Source organism: Dermacentor andersoni, chromosome 10 (assembly GCF_023375885.2).
Source record: "Dermacentor andersoni chromosome 10, qqDerAnde1_hic_scaffold, whole genome shotgun sequence".
Lineage (NCBI taxonomy): Eukaryota > Metazoa > Arthropoda > Arachnida > Ixodida > Ixodidae > Dermacentor > Dermacentor andersoni.
In genome coordinates this window covers 124126491-124141553 of record NC_092823.1, presented here as the reverse complement: position 1 = coordinate 124141553, position 15063 = coordinate 124126491, and the positions used below count along the sequence as shown (strand labels likewise).

Here is a 15063-nt window from a genome sequence, read left to right as displayed (position 1 = left end):
ACTTAGACATTTGTCTCCCTGAATAACGAGTCGCGTGATTCCCGTCTCATAAAACTCCTTGGGTTGCTGCTTCAAAAAGTCTGTAACTGACTCTTTCACGTCATCGTCCGACACGAATCTGGTTCCCGTGAGCTGTTTTTCCAAATGCCCCAAGATGTGGAAGTCGCAAGGCGACAGGTCTGGGCTGTATGGCGGATGCTGCAGAGTTTCCCACTTGAATTTTGCCAGTTTTGTGTTAACCACATCAGCGACGTGGCGACGTGCATTGTCGTGGAGCGAGATGACCTCATTCGTCAATTTTTCACGTCGTTTGTTCTTCATTGCGACACGCAGCCGATCCGGCGTTTCACAACATCGGAAATGATTTATAGCCTCTCCAGGTTTAGCAAATTCTATCAGTAATGGCCCCTGACGATTGAAAAAAAAAGTCAACAGTACCTTTCCGGCAGAAATGACGGCCTTTGCTTTCTTTGGGGGTGGTGAATTCGAATGTTTCCACTGTAAGCTTGGAACAGAGATCAGAGATCCGATGGTTTCCTGCGCATACGGGGAAAGTGGACGAGACTCGGGTAAACCTCAATGAGGTTGCTCATGACTTGGCACGAGGACTTGCTAACCGTGACAGTCACAACCGAGCCGTTCACCATCAAGCCAGGGACTACTATTTAGGACGCAGGCAATTCCCATTGCCACAATCAAAACTGAACAGGGCTCAGGCAGCCTCACTGCGCCTATTGGAAACAGGCACGTATCCCACACCGCACACCATTATTAAGATATATCCAGAGAGGGAGATCAAGATGGACTGCAACGATTGTAATGGCATCATTGGAATCAGACATATGCTGGCGGGGTGTCCCGCGACTCTCCCCAACCTCGTTGAAAAATGGACACAGTGGGAGAAAAGGATTCAAAGCCCATTGTTTTAGGACCAACTAAGGGCTGTCCAGAGGGCCCATGATGTCGCTGAAAGGCTTGGCCTGACAGTGCCAACGTGGGAGCGGCCCGCCTTGGCTTAAGAAGTCGAGCCTCCGGACCTCATTACAATAAAAGTTTTCACACACACACACACGCACGCACGCACGCACACACACACACACACACACACACACACACACACACACACACACACACACACACACACACACACACACACACACACACACACACACACACACGCACACGCACACACACACACACACTGTAAGCTTTACATGCGTGTTTCAAGCTCGTAGTGTCGTGGCACCATGATTACTCCGCGGTCACAATTGCAGACAAGAAGTCGTCACCCTCATTGTGATACCGAATCAGATGAGTCAAGGCAGCGCCGAACTTCAATGGTCAATGTATCTTTTGCATCAAAAGTTTATTACAACTTTATACCCATAAAGTTTAGAAATCGAAATCCATGTACTCTGTAGATTCCGCGGCCTCCGCGATATGCCGCGACGAGCCCGTTCGCCATCAAAACGCCCTTGAAACTTTGTGCTCGGATGGGGCTGCTTGCGTTATGTGACTCCGGGTGCATGGGTGTTGCCGCGAAATCCCGTCCGAGTTCGCAATGTTCGTGCCGAAATGTATTTCGAGCGTGAAAAAAATGTTCTAGACAAAATTCAGAATGATTTCCAGCCCCGGTGATTGTTTTGGTCGGTGGTGCATGACAGCATAAATTAATTTTGGGAAGGGGGGGGGGCTGAAGCCCTATAAGCACCCCCCCACCCTGGCTACGCCCCTGGAGGTAAATAAAAGTGTTTTTCCAAGCATGAGAGAAGCTCGCGAATAGACGCAAAGTGCCTCGAGCGGCCAGTCGCACGGCAGTTTGCACTTTTCCTCTAAGTATAACATTTGGGACGTTGATTAACGAATTCAGACTAATTATGTAATTAGGCGGAATACAGAAAATACTCTGAGTATCTTCAAGCGACGGCAAATAACATTTCGTTGTTTCTATACAGCCACGTGGCAATTCCGCATTTGTAAAATTTGCTTCAAGTTGCCTGGGACACCAGGCATACGCTGTGAGATATTAAATATCATAAGTTCATTGTTCATTATGCTAACCGACAAAGTTGTATGGAAGTTGGCGCTGCGATGTATTTCTAAATTTGGGAGCATCATTGTGTGATGATCTCCCTAGAACGACAATGGTCATTGTAGTGTGTGCAACTCGTTAAATGGGAGGCCGTCCTGTAAAGTATTTTTTTGCATGTGTGACCCGGAGCAAGGTTTGCCGCCTGCGTTTCTGTCCCAATGTGAGTGCATCTTCAACTTTTGGTCGCACAGTTTCAGAATTTTGTGTGTATATACCAAACAGTTTTCAAATGTACGTGTTCAGACTCTAGCAGTTGCATGTGCAATGGTATAATCTAAAATATACGAAAGGGTGAAATAACATTTGAAGAATTTACGAAGCAGTTACTACAATAGAATGCATGAAGTTAGCAAGTAGACTTGGCTTTCGCAGGGACAATGCGCACATATGCAAAGTAACAAAGAACAAACGAAAACAGAAATTTTGATGCCGTAACAAAGAGAGCAGATGAATTCCATGGTGAACTGTAGATAACTCGCAACAGCCACATAAACACGATTAAGCGGGATAGCAAAGAAGAAATATAAGTTCACCTTGTGATCAGGGAGGAGGGTAGAACGGCTTTGCAAGGTATTCCCTGGAGAGAAGATGCAACAACTGCAGCTGACGTGGCAAGGGATGACGGAAGTGCCCTACTCTGAACGCTTGCTATACTTTGTAAGCAATGCCTCGTGACTTAAACTCTACCAGAGATTTGCCATGACGGCAACTAAATATGAATTCATTAAAAAAAAAAGTCATTAAAAAATTGTAGGCCCATGAGCTTGTTTTTCGTGCTATACAAAATGTACGCTAAGGTAGTTTCGAATAGTAACAGGTTGACACTTAACGTTCCATATCAACCCAGAAAACAAGGTGATTTTAGAGAAGGATATTCAGTAAAAGATTACATGTCGGTATGTCAACATTAGGAAAAAGGTTTGTTTTGCGTGAGTACATTGGGAAAGAAAGAAAGAGTACACAAGACGGAGCACTGACTTCCAACATCTCTTTATTCCTGAAAACAGCGATTTATGAAATTTGGCGACAACATGTGACATGTATGCTTGCATCGCCTTCTGAGAAATTCAACCGCTTCATCGCTCAGATTTATAGAAGGGGTGTTTACACAAACTGACCCAAGTCTTAAAATTATTTCGGCTTCAACAAAGTCGCGCGTCAGCTTGTCGTGACCCTTGCAATGGTACATGCGTTAAAGGAATAAGGGTTTTTTTTGCAAGCAATAAAATGTGTTTCCAGGCCTAAGGAAAAAAACATTCTGTCGTGTATTCCGTCTTATTTTCCGTGTACTTGCACTAAACAAACTGTTTCTTAGTATAACCAATAATTGAAGACTTCAGTGGGCCAGGAATTCGTTTAAGAAATAATGTGCATCATGTAGACAGAGGCAATTTTGGATAGCGCGGATAATTCGGTGTTTGCAGTCAACCCTTTAAAGATGTGCTAAAGTACATTTATCTAGGCGATGTAGCCATAGGGAGACCCAGGTCACAAGGGAAAAAATATGCTCAGACGATAAAAATTACGTTGGAGCCCGTATGGCAGCCTTTCCCGAGCGGTGATCTTCACCTTAAAGATATCCGTGAAAATAATAGTTTATAATCGGCGCATCGTACGAGTGCCAACATAGTGGGCCGAAACTTGGAGGACAATTAACGCTTGAGCAGACACTGTCACTCTAAAAAAAATTTTACACCCTTGCGGGTGATCGCTCGTCCCAAGGATAACAACCCTACCATTAGGACATTATTATTTTTATAGCGAACGACAACAGGTTGAAACTAGACGTTCGATGAGAAAAGGCGTGGCTCAAGATAGTGTCATAATTCTGACAGCCTTGGACGAGCAGAGATATCTGACAGGAAAATTTGACAGCGATAGCTTTGAAAATTTATTTAATGCACTTTTCGTTTCTTACGTTGCATGTGTCATTACTTTCCAGAAAAAGCAGGCGGACAAGGTACCTTCATTGGTCTCCACCAACTATTCGATCTTACCTTGTAAACGCGAGGGTGTTCGCCATATCGGACAATCGAACATCCTTTATACACCTGCAAAAGTGTAAAACTCCACGAGTGATGCAAGGAAATCTGTGATAGGCTTAGCGTTAAGAGGCATGGGAAAAGACAGTCAGGATTAGAGATCTAACGGTGGTAGCCGATGTTCTAGCTGAGGTTTAGGAGGAACGAAGCGTATAGTTTGGTACAGCCATGTAATGCGCAGAGTATAGGAAACCGGCAGTGTGTTACCTTAATAGCCAAAATTCTTCCGATTCTGATACCTTAAATCCCCAAACTGACTTTAATACCCTCGTGAGATGGTGTAAAATGTGGAATATGGGATTGAGCGTAGCCAGAAGTAAATTAATGAGAATTTGTCGCAGTCGATCCCCTTCCTACGTGTTCTCTTAACGGTATTTCAATAAAATTTGTAGCTGGTTATTATTACTACATCGACGTTCTGCCACGTTCACATCGCCGATAATACATTTACAAATCTGTTCACTCAGTCATACCTTAAGTCAATCGTATGCTTGGTTTTCTAAAAGGATTTTTTATCTTGCTCCTGCAGCGCTTAAAGCACACTTATACATCACTTATGTTTGCCCTAACCTACACGGATCACCAGGCCCCGGTCACGTTACAATAATCAATAAGATGTGCAGAATAGCTCCGCTCATTTAATTATGTCACTGTCATCGCACAGTCGGCGTAACCAGCTCGAAATCCAGTCATAACCTTCCTTTACCTGACGAAGACAATGTATCACAATCATTGCCTCATTAAATGCGCATTGCATCAAACCAGCTTCCGTAATTTCCCCACGTCTAGAACGCGGGCTCAAAGTTAGCCGCTCCGCGTCACAACACTGTCCTTTATTCCCAGTGCTTCGCTCCTGAAGCATACCCCGACGGGAACCCCCCTCCTGGTCGTTAGCCGGCATTACAGACACTGATCGTCTCCGCCGATGACTTGCTAGCATAATCTGAACAACCACTATTCTTGTTTTTTGTGTGTGCGCTTATCTGCTCAGTTTACGCATTTTTGCTTTATTTTGCCTTGTTTGCATATGTAATACCTGATTTTATTGGCGCGAGGAATTCATTTGATGACATTATTGCTTGCTGGTTGCGTTCTATGTTATTCGGTATTCTTTCGGTTCTTTCTTTTTGCTTGTATGTTTGATTGTAACCCCTCTCCTCTTTAATGTTTATACGACTTCAGGGCACAATAGGTAAATAAATAAAGAACTAATTAAATATATAAATTCTGAAGTACGTCGTCAAATTCTGTGTTAGATGTAAAAATCATCTCGTAATATGCGTTGTGCAGTGTCTGTTAATTGCTAAAAAATTTCAATGAAAAAACCTGATATACAGTAAATATGTACGTTCAATGCGTATTAAATGTTTACAACAAATGGTTCTGCAGGGTAATGCATCCCCAAAGATGCCTTCAATTGAAGGAAATGTTCTGGACAATATTCGTGGTTGCACAATGTCTCGGTGCGGTGGCTGACGACAAGGTTTTGAAAGTTCCCTACGAAGAGGACCCTGCGCACTACGATGAACAGCATATTCGCGACGTAAGTAAAGCATATATTCTTATTTTGTCCAGTTTAACTGCTTTCTTCTGACAAACGTACACCCGTGAGCAAATGTATACGGACCAGGGACTCCGCGATAAAACTGATTTTCTCTTCGGCCTGCGGGTGTAACATGAAATTAAGACTGCAGTCCAAACTTGGCGTTGCGAATATTTTAGTGCACTTGTCAGTTTCCGTTTATGCCTCTTAATTACTAAGTCATTCTGTATTTTTTCGGCGACCCTGTGGTCCGTATACTTCTGCTTACGGGTGCACACTCAGATAGTCATAAGCTTACGCGTTTTATATGTAAAATAGTCCAGAACTACATCTCACTAACTTGTTCCTCTGACTAGGAACACTACACAACATCCAAACACTGCGAAATCGGCTGGTTACTCCGTTCATGGCGTGGAAAGTACGGCTAACGCAACACACAAATTGCTCGCTACCTTTTGCAGTTTACTCCCAATCTATGCTCGCCAGTTTTCAGAACAAAAAGACTGCAACAGTTCTTACCAGTGATGCTATTATGTGTATCTATTTAACAAGGCACGTGAGAACTTATACAGGGTGTCCCAGCTATCATGCACCAAGATTTAAATAATATGCAAATACCATGTATAGTCGGACAGAACCAAGGTAATGCTGTTTGCCGTCGCTTGGAGATGCTCAGATTATATTTTTTGCATTGCGCCTAATGACATAATGACTGTTACTTATAATTAATCAACTTCTCAGATATTATAGTTAGAAAGTGTCTATGAGAAAATTGCGGAGCAACGTAAAAAACTTCTTCCTGTCGCTCAATACGCGCTACATAGAAGTGTTTTGGCGAGCGTCAAAGAAGCCCGCGAACACACACAATATTGCCGTGCGACTGGCCGCTCGAGGCACTTTCCATGTATTCGCGGGCTTCTTTCACGCTTAAAAAAACACTTTCATGTAGCACGCTGTCCTAGGGCTACCTAATAAAGTCAAGCCTGTTCCGTAGCATACGCCAGGCTACGGCTCTTTCCATAATTGAATGACTTCTCAGTCATTCCAAGGATGTTTGTGAGTTTCCTCAGGCTTCAAGCAATAAAACTTCAGGGCTGCTTAAACACATACTTTACACGCCGTATTTTTAATTTCAGGTGGTCAACATCAACGGCAGAATTTGGGTTAAGAGCCGTAGTTACAACATAATGACCAAAAGACGGTGCTACTCAATAGAGAGACAATACGACTATGGCTATCGAGAGTGGGTGTACACATTTCGTTATAGGGATCCGTACCGACCAGACGTACTGTGAGTAATATCTTAGTATCTGTGGAATACTGCAGGAACGGTTGCTCTTATCTCACCTTTCGATTTGTACAGCACGGCGTTCAATGCGACCTTACGTATACGAAGAACGGGGAACCACTCCGTGGAAAATGCAGCACTCTACACGTTTAATAAAGGTGAGCTAGTGTTCATCACCCCCAATACCAAGACCGGTTATTCTGTCCCTACAGAACTATGCATGCAGAGTCAAATATGAAACGATAATTAAATTATGAACATACGTGTATCTTGTCTACCTAACTAAAGAACCATGGCTGCAGGTCTGTAGGACGACGGTAAGTGGTTGTTGACCGTCGACACCACGATTTTGCTGGAGCTGTGCGCTTTCCTTTACCTTCGAAGTGAGTTATAGCGTAAATGATGATCATGACCTTGGTGCCAGTCGCGCGTATCCACTAAGGGTGATTGGCCAAGAATAGTGTGGCGGTCGTAAATGCGTCGGAGGTAATAACTTTAGATGTAAATAAAAGCAGGATTCGTAAAGCTATCGTGTGGTTCAGCACTCAGGTGGGCATCGCGTAAGTTTGTTCGAATGTACACGCACACACAGGAAAAAACGAATAAACAAAACACTAAGTTGAAGTCTGTGAGATTCACAAATCAAATTCGGCATGACGATGCATGTATTCCCGCGGGTGTGACTGTGCACGTCGTGCGACCCTCTACAATAAAAACAAAGTCCTGGTCGACCCGTGTGATGGAGCGGCTATAGGAAGAGAAGACGCGACACTGATGTTCAAGCTGCGATCAAAGACCAACGAAAAGTGAATCGCCGCTACTGTCGCGCAAAGGTAACAATCAGCTCTGAGGAAACGTCCGCGAGAAAGACGACTTTGACGCCTTCGCACAGTTTGCTATAGCAGAGGTGGAAGAAAAAGAAGCACCTTAGTGAATTATGGTGGGCAAGGGATCGTCAGAGCATTCTGGTCCTTTATTTGTCTGATTCATAGCAGCAAGAACAGCACGACATCCGCGTGACGAAGGCATGGGCAATGGTGACAACCCGTTCATCCTGCTCAATAGACCGCTCGCGACAGCTGCGTGCGAAGTTTGTGCTCAACAACCTCGAGAAGACAACACTCGAGCAAATGAACAAATGCAGGACCTTCGATCAGTACTTGTCTAGTTCCACTCCGGTCCTTTCGAGGCTCTTGCGTAGAAGTTCTCAAAGTAGATGTTCAACAAGCTAGCCCGCTGTCGAACTTCCTTAAATTCTGGGGCTTTACGTGCCAAGAGCACGGCGTGATTAGGAGACACCCCGTAGTTGGAGGGCTCCGGAATAATTTGGACCACCTGGGGTTCTCTAACGTGCACCGCATGCACGGTATACCACGGGCGTTTTTGCATTTCGCCCCCATCGAAAATTCGGCCGCCGCGGCCGAGATCTTATTCTGCGCTTTTGGGCGTAGTAGCGCAACGCCAATGCCACTACGCCATCATGGCGGGCCGAACTTTCCTGAGTAGTGCGCGAAGGTAGATGGCAGAGGCAGACATGGGGCTTACGTTACCGGACAACATGGTGCGAAGAAAACATTTACAAGCCTCGACAGCACAAAATGGAAAGCGTCGCGAGAAGCACATAAACAAAGTAATGGTAAAAAAACATAAATATAATATTCTCGGTGCCTACTGCAGTTGAGAACCTTCGAATCCATCATCATAAATCTTTGCTAATTCCTTTTTTTTAGTCCATCAGAAGTTTCAATCAAACATGCCCTTGTGACAGCTGCACAAACAATGACATTCAATGCGAACATAATCTACGCGAACATTGACTACGCAAATTTGACGTTCGTAAACTCGGTGAACCCTAAAGTGACTCTGAAAAAGAGTGATATACAAGGTCGACAACGTCGGCTGGTTATTACTTATTTTGATGCGAAAGCGTCAAATGGCCCATTGAGCGAAAAAGTCGGCGTCTGTCATATGTAGCAGCGAAACGGCAGGTAAATTCCCCCTATAGGCTATGATGCCACCTCACGAGCGCTGCTCGACGGAGCAAAAGCGGGCGAAAGGGAACACCTGTTGTTTCGCTAGCGCGCCAAGTGTTGCTTGAGGGGAGAGGACATCGCTTCGACGGCTGGTCACCCTCGCTCTCACTCTCGGAAGCCTGTGTTATGCGCGAGTTCCTTGTCCATGCAGGCTCTCGGCTACATTCTAACCATGCCTCGGAAAGGCCTAATCACAACGCGCCAACAGTCTCAATACGCTCAATTGACCGCGAGGAGTCGAAAACTCGAAGGACCGCAAAGCGGCATTCAAGTGGACATAAACGCTTTCGCATCCACAACTCATAAGCAGTGGAACTTTTTGTTGGGCTAGTTGGTGCATGTTACTGAAGTACTAAAGCGCCAAACAGACGACACAGCGCTCGTCCGTGCCCCTTCTTGTGTCGTCTGTTTGGCGCGTTAGTACTTCACTATCATAAGCAGGGCTTAGGTGCCCTGGGATTTTTTTAACGCGAAGCTTTCTTTGAGAACCATTCCGGACTTTTCTGACCGTGGCTGCTCCATGCTGTTGCTGTCCTGTCGAAGAGCTGATACACAAAAAAGTAAAATAAAATTACGTGCCCGATGATTGAAATTCCCTCCCCCTACACAGCAGTCCGATGCTCTACCAATTCGGCAACTATAGCAATTTCTTTGTTTTCTTTATTTACTGCATGGAAATAAGGCCAGAAATGCACGGCGCGCATTATTTAAATTACGTTTTAAACACTCGCGAACGTATGCTTCTATCGTACCAACGCTTAAGCTCTTTGAGGTGGTCACCGCGTGTCACATCACGTAACACGGGTGCTCGAGAGCACATGCGCACGCGCCAGTCCCTTTTACGTCCCCCCCCTAAAAAAATATAACACGTGGGATCACGGCCTCCGAGATTTGTGCGCGTCGGTCGTGCGCAAATCTCGAAGGCCGTTGTTGAATCCGCATAAACTTTTCTTAGGCGGCAAACGGCATAGAGTTTTGGCGACAGCCGTAAGCTTGCTGCGGGGCACACTGTAAATTAATTTACGCCTCTAAAAGTGAATACGGGTGCAAATCTTTCCATAACTCACACCCTTGCAGTGAAAGAAGGGTGTAAGAATGCCAGTTAATTGTAGACCGATTTGCACCCTTATTTAGTTTTAAGGGTGTTAATTATTGTACGGTGAAGGGACACGATCGAGACGGAAGACTGGCACAGATATACCAGGCCAGCGGCTTCAAGACATTACGATTTCGCCGAAAACGGAACTATACAGAGGGCGATCCCCATGCAACCGCTAAAAGGGCCGTGGCTTTGACGACTGTGTCAACTTGGTGCCCGCGCGACGAAATGGTGGTACTGACGTCAGAAGCACTCTTTTTACGTGTCAGTTTCGCTTCGACGAGCCTTCGAATGCGACATCTTTGCCCGGAAGCGCTTACGATAGCTTGTTTAGAGAAGAGCTATTTGCTCATTAAGATAATGTCGAGAACTACCTCATCAAAAATATTCGTTTGCATGACACGCTTATGATCATTAGACTAAAGAATTGACGTTACCTTGGTAATGACCCACAAAACTAACAAATAAATTCTTTTATTAAGGCTGCTAATCTGTGCAGTCGAACGGTGCACGTAATTTCAGCGGGATTCATACTGCTCTAATTTTAAAAACTCCTAGTAGATAAAAAACACGTGGTTTATAATATTAAGCAGGGTGCTATTCTTTTTTTAGCTGCACCAAACTTTAAAAAATCGCCTATGGCAGATATCGCAGGTCTAACTTTTAAACTAAATTACTCTTTGAGGCGGGCATTACTTCTACGTGAAATCAAAGTGCTTTTTAATAATTAACCTAATAACACTATTTAACTCCTTTATTAATTACTTTACGCCCCATATTACCATTTACGAAATGTAGTCGTTGAGTTAGCAAGGTATACTATACTCACTTAGCACGAATTCTCAGGATGACGCCAGTTTGCAGATATACGAGATACATTGGTATGCCAGTTACTTTTGTGCTGGCTTCAATGCATAAAACATTTTCTTAAAAAAGTAAGTGGGACAACAGTACATTGAAAGTTTGATGACCCATATCTCGAAACCGGTGTCATTCTCCGAATTCATTGCAAGCCGATAGGCCTTGCAAGTTCCTGGTTAAAGTTTGTAAATTGCAATATGTGGGGTAAATTAATTAGTAAAAAGCGTATTTAGTTATATGTCATTCATTAGTCAATTACACATTTGATTGCTCGTGAAAGTAATGTGCACCTCATCGAGTAATTTTGTTCGAGGCTTATAATTGTGCTTTCTGCCATAGGTGATATTTAAAAATTTGGTGCAGCTAAAAAGAAAACACCCTTTATATGTGGACGAGTGCCGGCTCCCGACATTATTCAAGAAAGCCAGCCAAGCATAACTAAGTACTAAACCCATCGCTACAGAGCGTTTTCATAATTCGCGGCTGTAAATTAAACTCAGAAACGAACCAAACAAAACGATAACTAGGCACAACGCCAGGACACAAGTTCTGAAGTTCTGGTTTGTCGCTTTGCAGACTGGTCAGCTACCAAAAATAATGCATGGTGGTTTCAGACAATGTAGTAGAAAATGTCACTTTTGTATGTGCAATAAAGTGACCTATTCTAATAATATTTTAAAGATTTTAAGTTTTCATTCACCAGCTCATGCTTCAGTGAACATAGACCAATAAAGAGCAAGAACACGTAACCAAATTATCAGTGAATTTAGGCATCATGATTTATCCTTTCCACAAATCATGCGCCCCGAAACCTTATTTGTTACCGACCAATAACAAAGCTCGGAAAAGACCCAACTGATTTGCGTTAATGGAAGAACCATGTAAGATCAGTGTGTTGCATAAACTAACAATTGACTAGTTGTGATGATAAACAGCCGTTACTTACTTCCAATATGCAGAAGTTGCTTAACAATCTATGCTACTAACTGTCATTAATGTTGCGCGAAATATCTGTTTTACCTTGGCAGGATATCCCGGATTTACCCACAAGCTTATGAGTTATGCGTTTTACTACGGCTGTATGATCCTAGTCATGCCTCTTAAGGATGGCAGGAGAGGTATGTACCTTCTGATGTATTCACCACTGATATATCCTAAAATAGGCGTTTAATCGCAACCTTGGGATCAAACAAACATTTAGCCATAGATTAACAATGACGTGAATTTACTTTAACATTATGCGCAGGCTTAGAGACAAACCAAGTTTTATATAACCTCCTTTGATGAACCATATTGCGGTGGAGGTAGTTTAAACGGAACTCTAAGAAACAGAAAACAGAGTCTTGTTCATCCGAAGTTTAATTCATGCGAGGGACACAACGATTACGAAAATTTGTTTTATTTCGAAAGCATGAAGTGCTTTAATTTCACTGCGGCGACAAAAAAAAAATTTCATTCGTGTTACTCTGCCTGGAGTATTCTTTCGCACAATGTATTTGTTCAGAAACACTCGGTTTTTTTACTGTCGTCCATCACGATACACAGAGAAACGTGAAAACTAGGCAACATGAACGCTTCATAGCAGCCGCTGATGCCACGAAAGCGCAAATGACTGATACGCTGGATCTTCTTAGCTATTGACAACACCATTTGAATTCCTCGTCAACCTCATCCTATTTCGTATCAAGTATTGCAATTGATGAGGTAGGCACAGCTTCGGTGCCAGTTTTGTCTAACCGGTGTTCACAAAAAAGAAGCGTTCCGTTTAAACGATGTTTGTCAACATTGTTCATACGGATGGCCAACCAAGGGCACTATGACGTAAAGCTATTCTAATTTGTAGTTGTTACAATGCCCTGACATCAAATTTAAGTAACCGCTAGCGCAAGCTTCGGGCGGCGCCCCGGGCCCGCACAATTGTTTGAATAGCCAAATCTAATACTTTGCTCGTTTATAGGAGATCATTTTTGTTTGCCTTCAAAGCGACTAGTACTGCCTGCTTTGATGTTTTTTTCTTATTTAATTTGTTGGCAAGAGCGAGGAGCACACACAAGTGGAGATGGTTTCGGTGGGGCAGAGCTAGCACATTGAAAGTAGATGGGCTTCCCCTTGCCCAGCTTGCGATGGCTGGTCGAAAACTGCGCCGACGTGCAAGGGAAGGTGAAAAATGTCGCTGAAACGAATCCTCAGCGAAGAAGAGTGGGCAGACCAATGCGTATACGTGCCGAAAAGGCTCAGCAACATTATACTGCGACACAAAAACACGTGTCAATATAGGCCAATACATTCTACCGGGCAGGTCCGAGTAGCCAGTGCCATAGCAATCGGCTGGCAACCATTCTCTGTTCCCTTGGGAACGGGGCTAGCCTCCGACTATCCCACAAAGAGTTCAGTGCTGTTCGGCATAGTAATGCATCTTTATTGTGTACACGTCACTTTCTTGGACGCTTTGCGTTCTCGCGTTTTTTTTTTTTTACGCTGAAGAAAGACAGATTATCCTTTCTTTAAATTTTGCGCCGGAACAAAACTGAAAAAGAAATGACTGGTAGTACGTTGATGCAATATTATGCATGTGTATGTTTGCAAGTTATATCGAGACCTTTCTATATTTATAGAGTGTACTTAGGGAGTCTCACTCTGTACGATTGTGAAATCTTTTGATTATTTCTTCTGATTTTTCTGTTTATGCTGTTCTTTGGTGGTGTTTTTAATATATGTGTGTATTAGCTACAATATTGGTGCAGCGGGCTCGTCGGTAGCCAAACTTTGATTAACTAACAACAACACCAGCAGAAGTACATAGAAGTGAACGCCGAGAATTTCACAGAATCACACGGTATTTAATTGGGCCTTTCAGCACACTAGAAGTACGCAGGACTGGCCACATTTACACTTTTGTTTCTTTAGAATGCAGTGTATTCCTTGCCGGTCCATAATAAAGAAAAAGGGGGCTGACAGATGGAGTAACACAAGGGGTATAAAGATCACAGGTTAGGTTTGGTTAGGTTAGGTTAGGGTGCCTTTCTGAGGCATGTTATACCTTCTTTTAAGCTTTATACCCCGTTTGCTGGTCCATAGGTAATTGCTAGATTCAAAAATGCCAAAGGTTGAGGAACTTCCGAACGGGGCCGGCCTCTGTATTTTGTTTTTTGTACCCTTTCTGACTTGTCCAGCATTCTCGTACCTTAATAACGCCTCTTTTATCATTGCAGACGCACTATTTGTCAATATAACGTAACCAAATTAATGCGCCCTTCAGTTCGTGTACAATTCATTTTCAAGAGTTCAGGATGACTTTTCTCTCTATATAATTTTTTTTTCACTTGCAGCTTGCGAACTGTTGCAAACGGATGAAACTGTGGGCACAGGTGTCCCAACGGTCTGCAAGAGTCTTTACGACCGTGAATGCTGGGGTGATAAGACACGACTTTATATGGCACACTGTAAAAGACTGCCAGATTATATCATACCACGATAATTACTTTTTTACGCGAACATTCTAATGCGAACCATTCAGGAAAAAAGAACAGTTGCAGATAGAATGTGATATTGTATTTTGTAAGGACGGTATTCCTCCTGTCTTATTAATTTCACGTTGTCCGAGCGGCTCACCATTTCCAGTAATAACGGAGCCAAGTCTACGGGCGATGTAACAAAAAATGACCGAAAGAATGAAAAAGCAAACGGAAAATGTAGTGATTTCGAAACATACCACTGTTCACATAATACGAACTAGCAAATAAAAACGTCATTCAATGAGTACATATGTAAACTTCTACACGTAGCGCGTGGCACAAACTCAACTCTTTTGCTGCAGTTAGCAAATAAAAACAGGAAATAATGATAATGATGTGGCCCTACTTAGTGAAAGCAAGTATTAAATGTGCAGCCATACTAAGGATGGAAACAGTGCTGAACGACTATACAAGAGGTGTTGTGAATAACTGACATTTTAAATCCACGTTTTAGGTACTCTCAATTTGGATTGAAGTATTTGACTTGCGAACCTGATGTTCAATCTCTTTGAACATTTGGTAAAGATTGCACAATGTTCACGCTAAATACTGAAGTGGGACTGCTTAAGAAAAAGAAGTATGCATGCTGT

At 43.3% G+C, this 15063-nt stretch overlaps 1 protein-coding gene across 1 annotated transcript; it reads left to right on the top strand.

The window, feature by feature from the left end:
- Positions 1–2067: 2067 nt before the first annotated feature.
- LOC126544935 (uncharacterized) lies at positions 2068–14720 on the top strand. Its single transcript, XM_050192489.3, has 6 exons — positions 2068–2252; positions 5524–5677; positions 6814–6968; positions 7041–7123; positions 11987–12076; positions 14288–14720. Coding segments are annotated over exons 1-6 (633 nt in total). The 5' UTR covers positions 2068–2250; the 3' UTR covers positions 14437–14720.
- The last annotated feature ends 343 nt before the right edge of the window (positions 14721–15063 follow it).

Bases quoted from the DNA above. Each gene is read 5' to 3' on its own strand.
- LOC126544935 (XM_050192489.3), top strand. The intron at 7,124-11,986 runs GTGAGCTAGTGT...TTACCTTGGCAG, and splicing joins ACTCTACACGTTTAATAAAG to GATATCCCGGATTTACCCAC. The intron at 12,077-14,287 runs GTATGTACCTTC...TTTCACTTGCAG, and splicing joins TCTTAAGGATGGCAGGAGAG to CTTGCGAACTGTTGCAAACG.